This window comes from Hyalella azteca, unplaced genomic scaffold (genome assembly GCF_000764305.2).
Source record: "Hyalella azteca isolate HAZT.00-mixed unplaced genomic scaffold, Hazt_2.0.2 contig2187, whole genome shotgun sequence".
NCBI classification, from domain to species: domain Eukaryota; kingdom Metazoa; phylum Arthropoda; class Malacostraca; order Amphipoda; family Hyalellidae; genus Hyalella; species Hyalella azteca.
The window spans coordinates 1-23613 of NW_025932471.1; the positions used below are offsets into that span (position 1 = coordinate 1).

At 40.3% G+C, this 23613-nt stretch overlaps 1 protein-coding gene across 1 annotated transcript; it reads left to right on the plus strand.

Annotated features, from left to right (window-relative positions):
• The first annotated feature begins 1444 nt into the window (after positions 1-1444).
• Positions 1445-22806, plus strand: LOC108666984. Its single transcript, XM_047885489.1, has 15 exons — positions 1445-2392; positions 4977-5166; positions 7068-7438; positions 9048-9608; positions 12401-12520; positions 13470-13580; positions 13893-13991; positions 14376-14471; positions 14638-15965; positions 16526-16703; positions 17602-17713; positions 18363-18536; positions 20234-20290; positions 21685-21774; positions 22793-22806. The coding sequence occupies exons 1-15, from the start codon at positions 1634-1636 to the stop codon at positions 22804-22806; spliced, it is 4260 nt and encodes a 1419-aa protein (XP_047741445.1). The 5' UTR covers positions 1445-1633.
• The last annotated feature ends 807 nt before the right edge of the window (positions 22807-23613 follow it).

Sequence of the window (23613 nt, forward strand, 5' to 3'; positions counted from 1 at the left end):
AAAAAAAACTGACTCAAGGTTTCAAGCTGGTTTGACTCATATGACTCAAGCCTGGTAAATGACTCGAATGACTCAATCGGGGTAAACTCATGATTCGGGAGTAATTGGTTAATTTTGTTGAGCAAGATTCATGATCAGTACCCTGTTAAGCTGTTTATGCAGATTCGGGGGTAATTGTTCGTAATAATATTGAAGGTAATTGGTAATTTTGTTGGGTAAGATTTGGGGTAAATGGTTGGTAACCTATGATTTAAGCTGTTTATGGAAAATGGCGCCATGCGCTCGGTCATGTAACTACTGATATGCTCAAGTAGGGGGTAATTTTGAAAAGTGATTCCTAAAATACGTGGCGAATTCCTCTTTTTTTTTTGGTTGGGGGAAGAGAAGGTGTCTAGTTTATTATCTATCTCGCTGAGGTAAAGAACAAAATTTTTAATTTAGCTGCAGGTCTATAGATACTTAGGTATTACAAGGGGTAATGTGCATATTGAAGCAAGATGAATTTGGAAACAAACGGTTATAAAATTCGAAAACCACCGATTTTGAGAAGTTTTGGCTGCGCTTTCTACATTACGGTATGGAAAATGAGGTGGCATTGGAAATTTTCGTGTTTGGTCTCCGAGTTGAAGATTTTGATTATGTTTGCAGTTTGGTAGCTTGAATTTTCATGTCATGATGCACGTTGCAAAATTTTTCACCATCTAGTGAATTTAAAGTGACGAAGTACCTACTCATGATTTTGTAGCCCTTATCTTACCTTATGAGTACCGAAGTTTTTACATCCTTTTTATAAGTGATTTAATTTTTATAAGTGATTCATCTCAAGTGTTCGTAAAAAAATTTTCGTTCAAGTTTATTGAAGTTCGTAAACTCCCTTTACTTATTATATTCTTAAGCTCAGCTTTTGTACAATACTCGTGACTGCACAATTTCCAGGGGTCGTACCATCAAAGTTTCGAGTTTATAGCTTCGTCAGCTAATAAATAATTTAGAGCTAAATTCATCAATTATATATCAAAAATCGGCCGCCGCGTGGACTAGGGCCGCCACTTGTACTTCAGTCGCTTCGTGCACTTAAGCCGCTAAGTATCCTTGGACCGCTACGTACATTTAGGCCGCTGCGTGTACTTGAACGAGTTTTGATAGTACGGCCCCAGGCTATAGTCCCTCATAGTTCTTCCTATCCTACCTCAGTTTAGTCCTCTACCCCAATTTCTTGGCCTTGAATTTTGTGATATGTCGCATTTTTTAAAATTTTTTCCTGTAAAAATGTATCATATTTCTCCAGAGTTCGTGTTTAAATTTGTACTGCTAAATCATTTGACACCTTTTAAATGCGTGATGTCAGATAGTTTAGTCACACGTCGTGCGTTTTCGTTTGATCATTTGTTAATTATGTGATCATTTGTTTATTATGGCTTTGCTCATTTCTTTGTTTCAGTTGCATAGTTCATCATCCTCATCATCCCGGCGTTCTCCTGCTGTATCACATTCCTCTCGTACTCCTCCTCATCCTACTTCCTTCCATCCTTACTTACCACCGCACCATTCACATGGACAACTACCACAACACCATCAGGGTAAAGTACACCATTTATCACAATTCCAGCTTCAGTTTCTGCAAGATCAAAATATGCCACCACCACCTCTACCACCACCACAGTCCCGCTCTCACCACAACCTATCTCACCAAGACCAGTTCCACAACCAAGGCTTGCACAAAAAATTCACCAACAAGAATTCAAAGCAGAAACATTCACGTTCTGCTTCCGAGATCCCGCCTCCGCTGCCAGCCCGTAACCGAACTTTATTATCACAAATATCAGCCCCTAATATGGCTACCGGGTCTATTGCCTCGAATCTGATACCGGGGTCTATGGCTTCGATCACAACGTCGGGGTCTATGGCCCTTTTTAGCAATGTCTCCGTCAGTGAGGCTAATAAAGCAAATAACAATACACCAAGCGAAGCTGCGTCGATATCTGGCGACATTGAAGCTGCTGGGATAACAGCTCTGGACAACGCGGTCCTATCGGAAGACAAGTCAGGCACACGAGACAGTAGTCAGAACCTAGGTTCCAGTCAGAACCCTAGTCCCAGACAGACGTCAGGTTCCAGTCAGAATCCAGGTTCTTGTGATGGTCAAAACCCAATTCCAGACCTGGTCACTTTCACTACCACCACCACAAGCAACACTTCCTCCTCTTACACCTCTAAAGCTGGCAAGTCCAGCTCGTTTAAAACATCTAAAGGCAGTTCGAGCTTGTCAGCGTCCCCGAGCTGCGTGTCCACCATGTCTGCACCACCAAACTTGTGTCCTCCCCCACTCCCCCCTCGGCCTCCTAGTATGGGAGGCGCTGCTAGAGAGGCCCAGCCTCTGGGGGGGCCTCATGTAAGTCTAGCCTCGGGCCTCCGTGTCCTCGGGATGCTTTACATGCGTTGTTATCAGCCGGGAGATTCGTTGTTCATTGCAAGTTTCACGACTGACATGTTCACTTTTATTGTTTTTATAGCGGCTGGGAAATTCACTTTTCATTGTTATGTTATCTGGTGGAAATTCACTTTTCATTGTTATGTTATCAGCTGGTAAACCCGCTTTTCATTACAATGTTATCGGCTGAGAAGCTCAAATTGCATTGCTACCGAGAAATTTGATTTTTTTCGCAGAGAAACACGCTTTTCATGGCGTTTTTCTCCGTCGAGAAACTACAGCAGTCACGCACTCGTTCTCTTAATTCGTTGCTTCAGCTTGCTTTCTGGCGCTTCATTTTACGTACGTTTTTCCTGCACTCAGAGAAATGAGCGAAATTTTGTCGAAATATCGATGCACTTCTTGTCGTTGTGTAGGTCATTCTGACACTGTTAGCCAAGACAAAATTGTGTTCCAGTGTTTCGTGCGGAAGTGTTTCACTATTTGGACAACATGTCAAATACATTTTTCTGTGTGATAACGATATTTTTCGTTCATTAAGTGCACTCCTAGAAGGCCGTAACCCTCCTTCTACTTGCCATGCTTTACTGTGGTCAATTTACGTTACTTTCATTTCGTTGAGTAGCAAATGACGTTGAAACAACAACGTTTATTTATTTATCTATTTAATTTGTTATTTAATATACCTACAATTAGAAACGTTTAATTCAACCTTGATGAAAAAACGTTAAATGGACGTTGATTTAACGAGATATTATTTAGTTTAGCGTCAAAACGTTTAATTCAATGTCAGATGTCTGGTGGTTATGTTGTTTATTTCATATGCACCGCTCACACTTCTGATTCTTTTTTCAACGAATTAATGTAAGATTTGATAAACATCTGTACTTTCTGTAGCATTGTAGGTGTATGTGCTATGAAACCATGTGTATGAAAATGTACGAATTTTCTCGAGTGCACCCTGCTTTATTAGGAATAAATATTCACTTATATTCGTCTGTTTAATGCAACGTAATAACGTTAACAGCCATCCTCTAAAAAAAAAAAAAAAATTTGTTTCTACATGACAACTCTGAAATTTGTAGTGGAATTGTCAGCTATGACATTAAAATTTGAATTTAAGTCTTTCTCAAAGCAGGACGGACTCTAGGCAGAGATGATATAGTCTTTAGGTCTGAGCAGAGTTTACAGGTCTATATGTTAATAAAGTTTATTATTAGCTGTTAGTCTGTTCTTATATGGATAACTGAGTTATGTCGTTTGCAAATGTTGATGTATTGGGAAATATTTGCCTGTTATATAGCAAATAACGGGGCAGCACTTGCTTATGACTAACAATGCACTTCTAACGCTTTATTTTTCGTCTTCTGTATTCCCTGTTTATTGTTTGATCTATTCTACTTGTTACTAGATTATTTATATAAATTGATACACAATATACATCTAAACTTGTATTTAGCCGCGTTACTAATATAACAAAGGATTATCTTCAAAGTTCGTTTGGGACTTACACAGGCAAATAACGTTGAAACCACGTTCAATCCATGTAAATGCAGCGTTTAAACGTTAAATCAACGTTGATTCAACGTCAGATGCCTGGAATTATTATCTGTATGGACTGCCTTCATTCAAAAGTTCTTGTGTTTGCACTTGAATTTTCAACTTATTCAGATGGTAAAGAATTCCCAAGCTTTTTCTTCTGGAATTTTATCTCCTATCAAACCCTGCAGGATTCAACTTGACTTGATTGCTGCTAAATTATATTCAATTTTCAAATCTGTAACTCTATATTGAAAATATGGCTGAATATTACGGATATTATTTTTCAATTTCTTCTTTATTATTTTGCTTACTACACACATATTATATTAACGGTAACTCACTAACTGTAAACTGTATTTAAATTATTATTATAGCTTACTCAACACAAATTCTGCAACTTGTTGCAATATCTTCTGTCATTGATTAATTATCAATAACCATTACTTACTAACATCTATGTAAGGAAACATCAGCAGCTTCATTTAATGTAATCAATGAAGTGTAAGTGTTATACATCACACATCAATACAGTAAATACATCGTACATCAATACAGTAAATAAGCATAAATATCAATATAAACTGGTTATCAATTCTCTGCTAATTTAGTAAACAGTATAAAAATAAAATTTATTGTATGAAATAAAAATTTTCTGGGCCTTTGTTTATAATTTTGAGTTTCATAAATGTTTTTTTTTCTCTAAATAACCTGATGAGTTTAAATGAATGACTTCCTTTGACCGTTATTTGGGACCCATAACATGCGCGAGGAGAGTAAAGTTCCAAAGATTGATCATGTTTAATAATATCATTAATTCAATTATAATTAACAGTTAAGATATCCAAATTTTCTTTGGTGATTAAGCCTTGGTTAACATCATTCAATAATTATAGATACCAATTATCTTGTTTTAAATAGTAATCACATCTCACATTAACGATAATGTTTAATAAATGTTGGACATAATAATTAATATGTTTTTAATAATAACTTGTGTGTGCAGAGCATGACGTCTGAGAGTAGCAGCATCAGCAGTGGTAGTGGCAGCGGTAATGGCAGTGGTAGTGGCAGCGGTAATGGCAGTGGCAGTGGCAGCGGTAATGGCAGTGGCAGCAGTCGTCCAGCTTCCCAGCACTGCAGAGCAAAGAGCAGCCCTGAAGCCATGTCTGCAGCTCAGCAGACTAGACATGAAGGTGAGAGTCTGCTGCATATAAGACATGACATAATGGTGCTGCTTGTTGTGCATGTCTGTATTGTGTAACATGTCTGTATAGATCACGCATATTTAACATGTCTCTTTTGGTTGTTGTTGTTGTTGCCCCACGCCCGATCCCGGCGTGACTGGTCCAGCCGTGGCTGGAGCCAGCGCTCGACCGCTGCTGGGTCCCTCCAAAGGTCTATGCTGAGGGGCGTTGGGTTGTTAGGGCATACGAAGAGGTGGGGCACATCATCCGGGGAGAGGTGGCAGTAGTTGCATAGGTTATTGGTGTTGTAATGAATTCTGCTTTTGTAGCTGTTCAGGAGTATGCAGTGGCCGGAGCGAAGCTGTGCTAGCGTTCGTCTTGCGGATCTTTGAAGTCTTTGTTCAGATTTATCTATTTTTGGGAGCGGAGGAGGCCAGCCGTTGAGCAGAACTGGTGGGTGGTACGAGTCTATGGCAGCTCGGGCAGCGTTGGAGTGGAGAGTGCTGCTAGCTGCTTTGAGGGTGGCACTGTTAATATTGGTTGGGAGTGAAGGTTGAATGACATTTAAGTATTTGGTGAAAAGAGTATCTCTTATGTGGCGTGGTTGGGGGGTGCGGTCTTGTGATTTGGTGACAGGCGTGTTGAGGGAGGTGGCTCCGCAGAAGGTACTGGGCTGAGAGGAGGTCCGTATGTTGTTGAACAGTGAGCATTTGACATTCGGAGTGAAGATGTTGTTCGGCAGTTGTGTTGTGGCAACCGGTTATGGTTCTCAGAGCAGAATTTTGAACTGTTTGGAGGCAATGATGTTGGTAGGAGAGGTGACAGACCAAGTTGGGCTGGCATACTCAATTATTGGGCGACCGACCGATGGCTTAGTATGTTTGCAGTAGGGTTTCCTTGTCTTGTCCAAAGGAGGTGCCTGAGAGTGCTTTCAGTATGTTGCTACGTTGTGAGGCTTTTGCTGCCGTGGTTCTGTGGTGAGGGGTAAAGGTGAGCATTGTATCAAAGGTTAAGCCTAGGATTTTTGGGTTGTGTTGTAGCGGGAGTAGTTGATTGTTGATCTTGACTTGAGGGTGGTGATTGTACTGGGCCGTGTGCGGTGTAATGAGGGTGACTGTTGACTTGCTGGCAGAGATTTCCAGGTTGCGGATAGTGAAATAGTTGCAGAGTTGAGGTAGGTAGTCGTTGAGTTGTTGGGTGAGAAGGTCGGCGTCGGGACCAGTGCTGTAGATTGTGAAATCGTCAGCGTATCTTGATATTGGGTGGTGGTTGGGGAGCCTTGGAGACATAGTAATTGAAGAGGGCGGGAGACAGGACGGAGCCTTGTGGAACACCAGTGCGGATTATTCGGTGTTTAGAGTTTTGATGGCGGAATTCCGTTGAGGCAGAACGGCCGTGTAGGTAGTTGGAGATCCAGCGGGTGATAGATCCGGGTAGTGGGGAGGCGAGAAGGTGGTCGATCAGTATCCGGTGGTTGACGGTGTCGAAGGCTTTGGTGATGTCTAGTGCGGCGATAATGGTCTCTTCTGGTTAGCTTGTTCAATATATTTCTCTATGTTCATCGTTGGGATCAAGGAGGGAAATAGCTTTAAAACCCGGGAAGTTTATTATAGTATATTTTATATATGTTAGTATGGTCTACGTAGGTCCACCATTTGCAGCAATTACAGCTTTAATTATACGAGGTATTAAGTCATACAAATTCTGAATTGTTAGTGCGTGACTAACACCTGCTATATGATCAGAGAGCTTTACCACTTTGAAAAGTCATAGCCACAAAATTTCCTAAGAATTTCTGTAATAGCATAAATTATCAATCAACTCTGGGATCTCTGTATCAACATGATGTTGTATAGTATTATTGACGCGTCTATCATTCATATCATACATAACTGATGTATGTGATGCAGCGTTCTCAGGTCACCTGAGCGGCTCAGACAGTCTGGGGGATCTCGCCTCCTTGCACAGCAGCAACAGATCCTCCAACAGATCCTCCAGCCTCCACAGATCCTCCAGCCGCGTAGCCTCCGCCCTCCTTGAGGATGATCCTCCCCCTGGCACCCCTCCTCCCCCATATGCCAATAACTACAATAACAACAATAATAATAACAATAATAACGCCAAAACACAAGAGCAGCAAGAAGAAACTGACGAAACAACAGCTAATCTAAGTTGTGGAATAAGCACAAGTGGGTCAACCTCTGCGATAAGTGGGTCAATTCCTGCGCCTCTGGACGAAGCACAAGATGACGATGAGAATTACTGCACAATTCCTGACGAGGTAATGATTATTTTTGTTATTGAACCTAATTATTTATTGTAATTAACGCTAGGATATTAATCATATTTATGGCTAATTATGACTGCTGTCAATTATGACTAAGGTAAGAATTGCCGCCACGCCTTCAGGATGAAGGTGAAGATCATTATTATTATTATTAAATATAACAATTTGTTTTAATAAAGTTATGAGTTATATTAAAGGTATGAGTTATGATAAGTTATGTGTAGCTGTGTTAGAGTTTGTGTCGCCATAAGCAGTTACTGGTCAATATACAAATCAGGTTCAAATTATACAAATTTTAATGAATTATTCTCAATAATTAACTCGTCTCCTTAATAATAATTAATGGGAACAGGATATTTCTGCATGTTTTTTCTCCCGTGCTCTTTGAGTGTAGACTTAATAAAATGGCTGAGTCATATTGTCCAAATAGACATCTTAGGGCGTAACATCCTAGGGCGTAACATCCTAGTTACGCCCTGATACCGGGCGTAACTAGGTAAAGTTGATCCGCTGAAGGCAATAAGTGCTTCGTTATTTAGACAAAGTCTCACACATTTCTCTGAGTGAATCAACAATTAGCTCAGATGATGAGTGGATTACAGTGTGTCAACTCCTTGTTGAATTTGAGACTACCTTTGATTTGATGAAAAAATGTACGAAAAATCATATACAGGGAATTAACTATTAAGATCTCGTGTCAATTTTATCTTGTTTGCTTTTATTCATGTATGCATGTGGAAATTTTTTATTAGTATAGGTCGGCAAAAGTTGTTCCTTTCAGCATGTTTCATTAAAGACCAGAGAATTCGTTATATTGACAATTTTCTTATTAGTTTTTTTTCAATAGATCGGACAACATTTTTTGTCAATAAAACGAATTCTCTGGTCTTCAATGAAACATGTTTGAATTTTTATATGTGTGTACACTAATGCTTTTGATCTCCTCTCCCCCCTCCTCTCGACCGCTGCTTACCTCCTCCGCCTACATCGCTTTTCTATATTATATTATTCTCCATTTACTGTCATGCTGCTTTGGTTATTTCATTACGTAACTTCGTTCGTCTCATTCTCGTTCATCGACGATTTTCGGTTGTCATCTCTATGTTTTGCTCAAACATGTTGTTTCTTACTCTCATATCCCAATTTATATTTGCTTTGGTGTTATTTATCTTCATTGTTTTAATTGTGTTGCCTTGTTTGTGGCTTCATCCTTCGTCATAATACACGTTAATTACTCGTCATCGTCATTCATCTTCGTCTTTGTTACTTACCTTTTTACTTGTTGCTTCCAACTTCCATGCGTAAACTGATCATTCCCCTGCAAAAATCTAAATATCGTCTATTATTTGTGACGCTCGTTTCCCCTGCAAAAATCTAAATATCGTCTATTATTTGTGACGCTCCTTCCCCTGCAAAAATCTAAATATCGTCTATTATTTGTGACGCTCCTTCCCCTGCAAAAATCTAAATATCGTCTATTATTTGTGACGCTCCTTTCCCTTGCAAAAATCTAAAAATCGTCTATTTTTTTGTGACGCTCCTTAATCCCTTGGAAAAATCTAAATATCGTCTATTATTTGTGGGGCATCGCATCCGTAAGCAGCCAAGCTTCCCCAGCTGCGATGCCCAAAGCTCTCTTCCAGTTTTCTCTTCAAACTCCGAACAAAAAAATTCATCTCCTGAAGAAAACCTCTCCCCCAGTTTACAAAATCACACATTCCACTTCGTGCCACCGAAAGCCATGCCTCCACCTTTCACTGTCGCGAGTTCACCATTTACTGTTGCGAATCTAACCTCCACTATCACCCATACACCTTTCACCATCGCCACTTCTGATAGTGAATTCTCGTCTTTCACAAACTCGGATGTCGAACTTTTCCAGTCACTCTCCACCAACTCGGCCGCCACTCTTTCTTCTTCTTCAACGTGTATCAACCCCCAGACTTCGTCCACTATAACCCCTTCTTCTGTCACTGCTTCATCTCTTATGACCACTTCATTAATAACCTCCCCTCCGTTCGATGTATCATCATTCATGACCTCTTCACTGGTCTCATCATCATACATGACCTCTTCATTCATGACCTCGTCCTTGATGACCTCAAGTTCAGCATCGTGTGAACTAACCAGCTCGCTGTTCAGGGCGCCCTATAACAACTGTCAGGTAAAGCAGTGCATGCCTTGCATCATCTGCTAGTGCCTTGCATCATTTGCTAGTTAATTGCACCTTTACTAGTGCCCTGTATCTCCTGTTAGTGCACAGCATCTCCTGTTAGTGCACTGCATCTTCTGTTAATGCACCGTAGCTATCATATGCTAGTTAATTGCACCGTCTGTTAGTGCACTGTATCTATCATATGCTAATTAATTGCACCGTCTGCTAGTGCACCGTAGCTATCATATGCTAGTTAATTGCACCGTCTGCTAGTACACTGTATCTATCATATGCTAGTTAATTGCACCGTCTGCTAGTGCTCTGCATCTATCATATGCTAGTTAATTGCACCGTCTGCTAGTGCTCTGTATCTATCATATGCTAGTTAATTGCACCGTCTGCTAGTGCTCTGAAGTGCTCTGCATCTATCATATGCTAGTTAATTGCACCGTCTGCTAGTGCCCTGTATCTATCATATGCTAGTTAATTGCACCGTCTGCTAGTGCCCTGTATCTATCATATGCTAGTTAATTGCACCGTCTGCTAGTGCTCTGTATCTATCATATGCTAATTAATTGCACCGTCTGTTAGTGCTCTGCATCTGCTATAGATAATTGCACCTCCGGCTACCCTATCAAAATTCTAAGACCGCCCAGGCTTCGGCCAAATAGTCACCACACTCGACGCAAAGTTATTCTGGGTTTGCTTGGCCACCCGGTCGAAATCAGTTTCTGGTCAGAATCTCCCCTAACAAAATTCGGGGTATGCTTCAGCCTCCGCCCCAGAGTCGCTATGCTCGCGTAAGAGTTATTCTGGGTCAGTTGGTCAACTGTTCGCAATCAGCGACTAGTCAGAATCTCCTTGCCGACTTTATAGTCTCCTGAGAGTAGGGCAAGAGTTGGCAGAATAAGTACCACTCGCTTGTAGCTGTCTGAATCTGGGACCGGAATGTAGACCGAAAAGCGGACACAGGGAAGCTATATATAGCTTGCTGGTGGACTATGATCCCCGGCCTAGTCCTAGGCGTTCCTTAATCCAGAGCCGTCATCGGCTCTAAATTTGGTTAGGCCTGTCCTTTCCGACTTGATAGTCGCCTGAGAGTATGACAAGAGTTGGCCTAGCCGAGTCATACCGAGTTTGCAAGTTGCCCAGAGTCTGCCTTTCGAACCCTGAACCGAAGCCGACATAGCCGAGAAGCTGTTTTGTGTGCTCCCTGAGTCCTATAGGCGGCCCTGATGCAGGGTTGAGCACGCATCTAAATTTTGGATGGGTAGTAAATTGCACCGTCTGCTAGTGTACTGCATCTTCTCTTTAGTACATTGCACCACCTGACAATGCCCACACTTCTTGCTAATGCCCCACATTCATCTCTACTCCTGCGCACCATATTAATTTATTTCACTTTAAACTCTACTTGTATACTCTAGTTCAAAGTCTGTGATCAATTACATTATCAACCGTAATGATACGAATATTTTAACTCTTAGTTAATGTGTTTTACACTCGGCTTTTTTTCGAAACTGCTTTGACATGAATTAGCTCTGCATTTGCTTAAAATGTTAAAAATATACGTTAAATATATTCGATGAGTTTCTTGCAATGTTGGCATTTTACTTCATATATAATTCACTTGAATTCGTCTCCATTTTGACAATTCCGGTGAGTAGCATTCAAATTTGATAACCTGTGTATTAGACACCAGGCCGTGAGCGTGGCATTGCGCAAGCTGAATAGTATATAAAATATGAATACCGTATGGAAAAAATCGTACGGTGCCGTAACTTTAATATATCCGTATACTCTTTAATTTATGTTGGTTTGAGTGAAGACCAGAGCATGCATTATATGAACAATTGTATTATTTTTTTTCAATTTGCCGAACAAAATTTCTTGCTGGAGCTGGGAGATCGAAAGGCAGGTTACCAAATAACATTTCACTGCAGTACGACGTTTCGAATATTACCATTTCGAAAGCTTTTTCGCCTTGCTCGGGAAAGATCTAAATGCAAAGTTGTCATTAATTATAGCGGGTGTTGTACTAGTGCACTTAGTATACTAATACTAGTTAACCACCACTTGTGCCCTGCTCTTTCCTATCACGCGTATTCAGGTCAAGTGTCTGTGAAATAATTGATTTCATTGGTCAAGTCAAAGGATTAGTCGATCTGTGCGTCGCTGAGTGTTTGTACCTAGTCAAAAATATGCAGTTGTATTGTCTAAATAGTGACACACTTTCTCACCCACAGCACGAGCAGAGAGTACACGTAGCATTGCAATGCACCCTTTTTGCCGGGCCAGTCTAGGCTCTATAATGTAATTGGTCAGTTTAGGCTATAAAGTGCCGTTGAAAATTCAGTTGGAAAATAAAAATCTTCTTTGCTTCAGTTGGATTGATTTAGATCATCTCTCTGAGAGTGTAGTTTTTTTTATTCTGAATGAAAATATTAACGCTACTGTGCGTAAATAATTAATTCAATTTTAATTATAAATTAAAAACATTCCTTAGAAAACAGCGTAGGCATTGGCAGCTCAGTTTACAGCATCGATCGCCCGCAGATACGAAATTTACTATAAATAAACATACAAATAATTATGAACATTAAAACATTGTAAAAAATATGAACAAATATAAAGACATAATTATTATTTAAGATTCTGCGTTAATTACCGCAGTCATTGCTCAATGTTAAGTGCAGTTAACGACAAGCTTGGGTCGATCTCACTGAAAATATTAGCGAGCATATGAGCATATTAACAAGTAATTACATTATAATTATTATTTAATTTATTATTAATTGCAGTTAACAACAAGTCTGGGGCCGAGCTCGGAGGGCGGCGCCCCCTGGACCCAGACAGACATCATGAGCATGGAGGAGGAGGGGGGCGACTTCCCCCCACTCGACGACCCTGAGCCCCAACCTGTGAGCTATAGTCTTGCTTTTGATGTTATAAACATAAATGATATTTAAAGTAAAAATAATCCAGGTTGAAATATGTTTAAAATAATTTATCAGTCCCAACCTGTGAGCTATATTCTTCATTTTGATGTTATAAACAGTAATGATAGTTAAAGTAAAAATAATCCAGTTGAAATATGATTAAAATAATTTAATGGGATACAGTATTTAGCAATCCTCGATTTTTAAACATTAATTCAGTGTTAATGGGAAAGAGTATTTTGCAATCGTCGATTATTGAATATCTTGATTAATTATTGAGTATACAGTATTTCGTTTCCAAGTGACATTTATTGATAGTGAAGCTGAATCATTGCATTGCAGGTCTCATTTGTTAGTTGGCGTGCTCGTGTTATTTATTATTCATTACTTATTGATATTTTTATTGATTTTTACGTAATTATTTGTCCGTAATCGTGAATGCTTGTTAATGTAAATGATAGTTATTTTCGAGCTTGATTTATTGATGACAGCGGATTTGTTACAGCCCTATTTACTGATTACGTATGTTTATGATAGTTATTTGTCTACTTGATTAATGGTTGTTTATTTATTTATTATCTGTATGTTACATTTTAAATATGTTAAATGCCTGATTTATTGATTATGTTAAATATAGTTATTTGTGTGCTTGATTAATGGTAGCATATTTTTTCGTTATCTGTAATTTATATTTTTTATATATGTTAATTACCTGATTTATTGGATATTCTAATGATATTTATTTGTGCGCTCGATTAATGGTAGTATACTTATTCATTATCTGTATCTTATATTTTTGATATATGTTTTTTTTACCTGATTTATTGAATATTCTAACGATAGTTATTGTTCGCTCGATTAATGGTAGTATACTTATTCTTTATCTGTATATTATATTTTATATTTATTAATGATCGTGTATTTGTTTCAGAGCAACAGCGACCACGGGCCGTTCCAGTCGCTGAGCGAACTGTGCACGCAGCCCGCCTACCTCGCCGTCTTCCTTAACTTCATCATCTCGAACTGCTCTCCAGCCACTGCTGTATGTTGATATATTAGTATATCATACACTATTATATGCCTGATATACTCTTCATCATCTCGAACTGTTCTCCAGCCACTGCTGTATGTTGATATATTAGTATATCATACACTATTATATGTCTGATATACTCTTCATCATCTCGAACTGTTCTCCAGCCACTGCTGTATGTTGATATACTCAATATATTAGTATATCATACAATGTTATATGCCTGGTATACTCTTAATGCCTTGTGAATTCCTTTTATGTGATGCGAATTCCTTTAATCCTATGTGAATTCTCTCAACTATAATCTACATTCGTGTGCAGTTTTTCTACCTGATCTCGGAACTGTACAAAGAAGGGACATTCAAAGACCTCAAGAAATGGGCGTACGAAATACATTCCTCTTTTTTGCTACCAAGTGCGGTAAGTTTATTATTCAAATTTATTTTTTAATCATTTTACTTTATCATTTTTAGAACAGAACTAAATCGGCCCGAAAACTTGAACTATTATAGACTGTTTAACTTATATTGCAGACTTAATGTAATATGGGTTATCTTTATCTTTTTACATATTTCATCCTGTATTCCATATAATTAATTATCCGAACATACCTATTTATATTAATTGGTATATAATTTAAATAGGATCTACCTCTCTGTTGATCGTTTATACGATTGCACAGCATGATTCATATGAGGAAACACAATAATTATACTGTACAGTTAAAATTACTATTTCATATTGTTATTTCATAACATTATATTTTATTTCATATGTTATCGCAATGTTGAAATATGTGTGCAGCCCATGCAAGTAGAGTGTCCCGTAGACGACGCGCTGCTCGCTGAGATTGATGAGACACTCAACAGCGAACTCGACAAGGAGGAGACTCTACGCAAGGTACTTATCTTATCTTAATAATATTTATCTTATCTTATTATCATAACAATATTATCTTATCTTATAGTCTTGCTGCTTAATTCCATCTGCCCTACTGGCCATCTGCCCTACCCTTGCACCGGCCCATGCCACCTGCCCTACCACCGGCCCAAACCACCTGCCCTAGGCCCCTACCACCGGCCCATACCACCTGCCACTACCACCTGTCATACCATCTGCCAAACCACCTGCCCTACCACCGGCCCATACCACCTGCCCTACCACCGGCCCATACCACCTGCCCTACCACCGGCCCATACCACCTGCCCTACCACCGGCCCATACCACCTGCCCTACCACCGGCCCATACCACCTGCCCTACCACCGGCCCATACCACCTGCCCTACCACCGGCCCATACCACCTGCCCTACCACCGGCCCATACCACCTGCCCTACCACCGGCCCATACCACCTGCCCTACCACCGGCCCATACCACCTGCCCTACCACCGGCCCATACCACCTGCCCTACCACCGGCCCATACCACCTGCCCTACCACCGGCCCATACCACCTGCCCTACCACCGGCCCATACCACCTGCCCTACCACCGGCCCATACCACCTGCCCTACCACCGGCCCATACCACCTGCCCTACCACCGGCCCATACCACCTGCCCTACCACCGGCCCATACCACCTGCCCTACCACCGGCCCATACCACCTGCCCTACCACCGGCCCATACCACCTGCCCTACCACCGGCCCATACCACCTGCCCTACCACCGGCCCATACCACCTGCCCTACCACCGGCCCATACCACCTGCCCTACCACCGGCCCATACCACCTGCCCTACCACCGGCCCATACCACCTGCCCTACCACCGGCCCATACCACCTGCCCTACCACCGGCCCATACCACCTGCCCTACCACCGGCCCATACCACCTGCCCTACCACCGGCCCATACCACCTGCCCTACCACCGGCCCATACCACCTGCCCTACCACCGGCCCATACCACCTGCCCTACCACCGGCCCATACCACCTGCCCTACCACCGGCCCATACCACCTGCCCTACCACCGGCCCATACCACCTGCCCTACCACCGGCCCATACCACCTGCCCTACCACCGGCCCATACCACCTGCCCTACCACCGGCCCATACCACCTGCCCTACCACCGGCCCATACCACCTGCCCTACCACCGGCCCATACCACCTGCCCTACCACCGGCCCATACCACCTGCCCTACCACCGGCCCATACCACCTGCCCTACCACCGGCCCATACCACCTGCCCTACCACCGGCCCATACCACCTGCCCTACCACCGGCCCATACCACCTGCCCTACCACCGGCCCATACCACCTGCCCTACCACCGGCCCATACCACCTGCCCTACCACCGGCCCATACCACCTGCCCTACCACCGGCCCATACCCTCTGCCCTANGAGCTGGTGCTCACGTCCTTTCTTTAGAGCGTCAGGTGAGCATCAGAGAGCGCGTTAAGTGAGCGTCAGGTGAGCACGCTGGGAGCCACGGAGCCCTATTCTAAAGTTTCAGTTATAACTTGATAAGTTAAGTCAAGTTGATTTAGCCTTATTGTTGTTATCCTACTCAACTTTATAGCCTCAGCACTTAAGTGTTTATATATTTTGCTATTATTATTGAATAAAATTGAAGTATAGTGATTAATGTACTGGTTATCCTTGAGTTATTTTTTAGGAGTTTTTGAAATTATCGTATGAGAGGAAAATTGTTGGCATCGAAGTATATGGTTTCAATTGTGTGGGCTATTGTGTGATAAGCGCTACATAATGTTTGTGTGAATGGTGTTCGTGTATTATGCTTATTTGTAGAAGGGGTTTGTACAGTATGTATGTGTTTGAGTATTTATGCGAGTGTATGAGTAACAAAACTTCATATGAGCAGTTGTGAGGAGGGTACTCAGGACGTAGTACATGCATAATGTATGAGTAAGAATGCCTCATATGAGCAGTTGTGAGGAGGGTACTCAGAGGACGTAGTACATGTATGAGTGTATGAGTAACAAGACCTCATATGAGCAGTTGTGAGGAGGGCACTCAGGACGACTATGGCCTCATGATGGCCTCCTCCCTGGCCACGTTGCTATGGAAATGGTTCAACGTGCGCAGCCCCAAGACCCTGGCGCTCATAGACCGATGCCCGCTCTACGTCAGCAAGGATAGACCGCTCAGGAGCAAGTTCTTCAAGGCTAACAAGAAGGTGAACATGGGAGTTAGAAAATTATTTTATAGGAATTCCATGTAAATTTAAGGAATTCCATGTGAATTTAATGAATTTCATGTGAATTTTTCGGGAATAATACGTAAGGTAGATGATGTTCATCATGTCAGCTAAGATAGACCGCTTAGGAGCAAATTCTTCAAGGCTAATAAGAAGGTGAACATGGCAATTATTAAATTATTTTATTTAATTATTTATATTACTGTTTATAGGAATTGCAACGGATGTTCTCTATGTTAACTAGGATGAACCTCCTAGTTCTTCAAGGCTAACAAGAAGGTGAACATGGCAATTATAATAAAATTACACTTTATAGGAATTGCACGGGATTTTTTGTTTTAGTTGTAAGGTATTTCACGTGAATTTTAAGGGAATAATAAGGTAGATGCTGTTCTCTATATCAGCTAGTATAGACCTTTTAGTTCTTAAAAACAAATAAAAAATGTGAACATGGGAATTATAAAATTATTTTGTAGAAATTTCAATGGATTTTTTGTTTTAGTTTTAAGGAATTTCACGTGAATTTTAAGGGAATAATACGTAAGGTGGATGCTGTTCTCTATGTCAGCTAGGATAAACCTCTTTGTTCTTCAAGGCAAACAAGAAGGTGAATATCTGAATTAAAAATGAATAAAATAAAATAGAAAGGAAAAAAAATAGGATGGAATCCATAATTTCAAATATATACAAAAGTAAATAAAGTTTTCTGCATTGCAGAAAAAAATAACATTAAACATGTCATTTTTGATTAATTAAATATAGCAAATGAAATTAAATGAATTAATTAAATATTGACGCAAATGATAAGATAATAATCAAGTAATTAATTACCTATATATTGACGCAAATGATATATTAATTAAATAAAATATTGCAGCAAATCGTGAGGGAACATTGCTTCAACCAAACCACCTTCACGGCGGTCACCTACTGCAACCACTGCCAGGACCTCGTCTGGGGCGTCGCCCCCCAGGGCTACCAGTGTGACAGTGAGTGTAATAAGTGTGACTTTGTCCCAGATGTCGCCCCCCAGGGCTACCAGTGTGACTGAGTGTTTACACTCACAAAAATATGTGTGACTTTGTCCCAGTGTTTGAGTGTTTACACTCGAGAAAAATAAGAGGGATTTTGTCCCAGATGTCGCTCCCCAGGGCTACCAGTGTGACAGTGAGTGTGTGCATGCAGAAAAATAAGGGGGACTTTGTCCCAGATGTCGCTCCACAGGGCTACCAGTGTGACAGTGAGTGTGTGCATGCAGAAAAATGAGTGAAACTTGATATAAAAATGTATATAGTACATATAATACTTGATATAGCAAACTTAATATAGTCCCAGACAGTAATGATCCACTTTTCACGGTTAAATACAGACTATATGTCAGTTACACACAGTAAAGTTAATATAAAGACTATATGACCTATTAGTTAAAGCCACTAAAGTTATTATTATATTAATATGATAATTTTTGTATAGACTGCGAGATGAAGATCCACAAGCTGTGCGCACGGTCAATTTTCACGCTTAAATAAGAACTATATAATCTATGAAATTAAACCCACTAATATTAATATAAGGGCTATATAATATATTAAGTTTAACCCACTAAAGTTAACATATTAATATAATTATCTTGTACAGACTGCGAGATGAAGATCCACAAGCTGTGCGCACGGCTGGTAGACGAGCTGTGCGTAGGCCAGGTGCGCAAGAAGCCGCCGCGTGAGAAGAAAATTCATTCTTTCCTCGGCAAGATTATCCCTGATGACAGGGAGACCAAGAGAAAGAGTTCCCAGCTCGGCTCTAACTTCCCCAGTGAGTGCTATTTATGTTATAAATAAATTTTATTGTAACATAAGTTATTATAAGGTATTTCATTTAAAAGAGTGTTTTGTGGTGTATGACAACACCAAGCGCAAGAGTTCGCAGCTTGGCTCTAACTTCCAGAGTGAGTGTTTTTTTATGTAAAAATAAATGTTATTATAATATATGACGTTATTTATTAAAAAAAATGTATTGGGGTGTGTGACAAAACCAAGCGCGAGAGTTCACAGCTCGTCTCCAATATGCGAAAGTTCACTCTTATAATTATATTATTTATGGTGATGTTGTGATGTACCTATCGTACTCTACTGTGATGTTTGGTGCGTTGTTCTCTTGTATGACGCGGTATTGTGATCTTTAGGACCTTTTTTATGTAAGATTGATTGAAGAGAACGTTTTTTATTGACAATTTTCTTATTTTTCTGCTCAATGAGTCGAAGTATTCGACTTAATAATGATACAAATAATATAATAAAAAAGCTAATCTGGCCTTCAATATAACTTCCATAAAAGAAAGGCTTTTACCGACCTTCACCAATTTTCGCACGCATGGCGTTATTTTTGTGTATGAACTGAACCGCTTGTCTGAAGGAATCTCCGTTTAAAGGGTTTCACAGCTACAAAAATACTTTACTTTCACGGCCTTAATTTTGATCGGAAAATGCCTATTGTAGACACGAGCGTACGAAGTTATGAGCAATAATGCACCTGCAGTGATCACAAACAAATTGAAGAGGATGTTATTTTAGTTATTTTCTATGCGCAATAAAAATATTTGTTTTCAGCGTAGAGTAGGCAGGGCTTGGTTACAGATCCTACCGCTCGGTGTCCTACCAATCTAAACGCTAAAATACGGACGATTGATTTTATGGATCACTAAATAGTTAGGTACTCATTCTGAGCATCCGGACTTAAACTCAAGGATTTTCTAAGGCTCCTTACTAGACTTTTCCGCTTATGAGTTGCCGATCCTTGATTTAGAAACCTACGCCGACACTAACTTTGGACTGTTTGAGATAATACTCGGAATTTGGCTACATATTTTTATATTATTTCTTCAAGAGGTATCAATGTTTCATGTAATATTTTCACAGGAAGTATAAGTACCAATATTTAAGATAATATATGTTTGTTTAAGGTTTCAGTATCCATGTGTAAGAGAGTATTCCCGTAGGAGATCACGGTTTCCCATTGTGTTACAATATCACCTCATTGTGAGTTTGTATTGTGTGTTGTTTGTATTAACGATATTATTGTCCCTCCCACGCATTCTGTGACCCACACCATCACCTGCACTATTATTCTCCATGTTTACACTATCACCAATTCTTCACCTTCTTATTCCTTCCTCACTACGTTTTCGTTTCGTTGTCGTGTTTTTAAAACCTTGTTAAATTTTATTCCGATTTTATTTCATTCGCCTGAATATTACCTTGTACTCCTGCTGCTCATTTCTTACGAATTCCTTCCTGTCACCTTGTGTACTCGTTGTATATTTCCGCTGTGTGAACACTTTTTTTCTTCCTCTCACCATGTGTACTCGCTGTGTATTTCCGCTGTGTGGAAATTTATTTCTTCCGCTCACCATTTGTACTCGTATATTTCCGCTGTGTGGAAATTTATTTCTTCCACTCACCATTTGTACTCGTATATTTCCGCTGTATGGACACATTATTCAAGATACACAGTTTCTAGATTCTACACTCTGCCTCTCCCTCACCACAATACACACGCCTCCCGGACACGTGAGCCTCATTCATGTGTTGCATGTTTTGCATGTGTCTCGTGTGTTGCATGTGTCTCGTGTGATGCATGTGTCTCGTGTGATGCATGTGTCTCGTGTGTTGCATGTGTCTCGTGTGTTGCATGTGTCTCGTGTGATGCATGTGTCTCATGTGTTGCATGCGTCTCATGTGTTGCATGTGTCTCATGTGTTGCATGTGTCTCGTGTGTTGCATGTGTCTCATGCATTGCATGCGTCTCATGTGTTGCATGTGTCTCTTGAGTTTCAGTGTCATGTGTCTCGTATAAGTATCTTAGTCATGTATCTTCTACACGTGTGTCTCACGTATTATTTCATGTCACATGCCCGTGTGTACAGTCGATCGATGTCTCTGGCTTCGAAACATCGCTTTTCCCAAGTTCAGTTTTCCGTTTGTGTCATCCGCCATACTTTTTGCCTCCCATTAATTTTTCTCATTACAGTATAATAAAAAAACACAATTTCAGCTTATTGTTAGTTCTTATTGTTGAATGTTTTAGTTACCATTCTTCATTATATATTATTTCGCTGTGAATTAAGATGAAGTTATCTCATGAATTTTGTCTTGAGGCGACATCTGGAAGTGAGATATACTAATTAGTAACTTAGTAATGATGAAAATGCAACTTGTTCAATTATTATTGATTCTTATAGTTTCAAAGCGTTTCCTACACAACGCGATTTCGCATGAATTTCATTTGATATTCATTGTACAACAATTTATTGTTTGTTATTTACGTAATTATCTTTGGATGTTTCTTAAAATATATCGATCTTCGTGCTGTTTCAACGCATGTTTATTTAGAGGCGCAATTTGTTCAGATTTTGCTAGCGTTTCCTAAGATTACAATGTTGTGATGGTGAAAATTTAAAATTGCAACCTTTAACAATAAGACTTACTATCATTTTGGGAGATTTTTTAGATATTACGTGATAAAGCAATATGTAATATAAATACCAGGTTTACTAGTTTGACAATTTTGGGATGATTCTGTGCCTATTACAGCTGGAAATCATAACATGTAGCGTGGATACAAGATTTATATACTAAGAACAACTTTGGGCCTCACATACCAGTTATATCTTAGGTAAAAATTATAATGTGTTGCGTGAATACCGTGCTTTGTTAATTGATGACTATTTTGTGCATGACTCTTCATTATTTATTGTAGCTCATAATACGTGGCATGGAGACGGTATTTATTCATTAATGAGGACTTTGTTCATGCCTGTTCGGTATATATTAAAGCTCATAATACGTAGCATGGATACATAATTTATACATTAATGAAGACTTTGTTCATGCCTGTTCAGTATATATTTTAGCATGGATACAGAATATATTCATTAATATGCACTTTGTTCATGCCTGTTCAGTGGACAAGCGGCGGGGCACTAACGACGACGAGAACATCATGGCTGACCTGCTGAGCCAGCACCTCCCTGCCGACCTCACCGACGCCTCAGGTAATGATATTTGTTATGACCTATACAATAGTGGGATTAGTGCAGGTAATGATATTTGTTATGACCTGTACAATTGTGGGATTAGTGCAGGTAATGATATTTGTTATGACCTGTACAATAGTGGGATTAGTGCAGGTAATGATATTTGTTATGACCTGTACAATNCTGTTTATAACCTGTACAATAGTGGGATTGGTGCAGGTAATCAATCTGTTTATAACCTGTACAATAGTGGGATTGGTGCAGGTAATCAATCTGTTTATAACCTGTACAATAGTGGGATTGGTGCAGGTAATCAATCTGTTTATAACCTGTACGATAGTGGGATTGGTGCAGGTAATCAATCTGTTTATGACTTGTACAATAGTGGGATTAGTGCGGCCTGCAGGTAATCATTTTTTATGACCTATGCAAAAATTTGATTAGTGCAGGTAATGATACTTTTTATAACCTGTATGGGTTCAATTTAAATGGTAATGAGATCAGATTCCCGCAGGTAATGAAACTTTTTTTGACCTATATGGGTAAACTATTAGTTATATGTGGATACACTTATTACAAGAGACAATGTTATCGTGATGGCAATAGAACAAGCATAGCTAAATATGCATTAATTTCGACTCCTATAAATTAATTGCTTGACTGCTTGTGATACCTTGTCCCTCAAGTAATAGTTAAGTTAACTTATCATACATAATAATAATTAATAACTTATTAATTTACTTAATAATCTAATAAAAACATAATGTAGATGACGAGTTACTAAGCTGGTTTGGATGTTTGTTTGCAGGTACGTGTGTATAAAAGTTGCTGTGAGGAACGTGCTGCTATGGAGACCACGCTGGTGAGTACGCATTCCAGATAATCGCATTTAAGATTAAACGCATTTCCGACGCACGCGTTTTAAGCGGAATAAATTTCAGATAATCGCCTTAAATATTAAGCGCATTCCCGACGACGCGCATCCTAAGCGGGACGAATTTCAGATAATCGCGTTCAATATTAAACGTAATTGCAGATAATCGCATCTAAGAGCTAACGCATTTCCAGTGAAACGAATTGCAAATTAAACCAGATGACGCGTATTCATAATAGAACGCCTCTGAAACAGTGAACACCTAGATGAAACGCAGTCCAAATGAAACGCTCTTTTTTTTTGTAACGCATACAATGCAGCTTGGTGGAACTTAGTTACTATGGTGACGCTCCTGTAACTTGGTTGCTATGGTGACGCTCCCTGTAACTTGATTGCTATGGTGACGCTCAATGCAGCATGGTTGCTATGGTGATGCTCCATGCAGCGTGGTTACTATGGTGACGCTCCCTGTAACATGGTTGCTATGGTGACGCTCCATGCAGCATAGTTGCCATGTTTAGACTCCATGCAGCATGGTTGCTATGGTGACGCTCCCTGTAACTTGGTTGCTATGGTAACGCTCCCTGTAACTTGGTTGCTATGGTGACGCTCCATGCAGCATGGTTGCTATGGTGACGCGGCAGGGGTGGGGCCCAGGCTCCTTGTATGCGGGTTGCCGCCGATGGCGCTGGACATCCGCGTTGCTCGCGACCTCAACTGCATAATTAACAGCTCTTGCCTGGACCTTGCGTGCCGCAGCTTTTCACCTCACTTCCATTATATTCTTCACTATCACTTCCCCCTTCTTTATACATGTATAATAGGCACCGGTGCTGCGACTTTCCATCTCGCTTACATATATTTTAACACACTGAGGTAAATTGAGAGGTTATGTCTAAAGAGCGATGCACTTCTTGCTCATGTGTGAGCAAATCCTGATAATGTTTCGCCCTGCAAAAGGACATATCAGTGCCACATGCGTT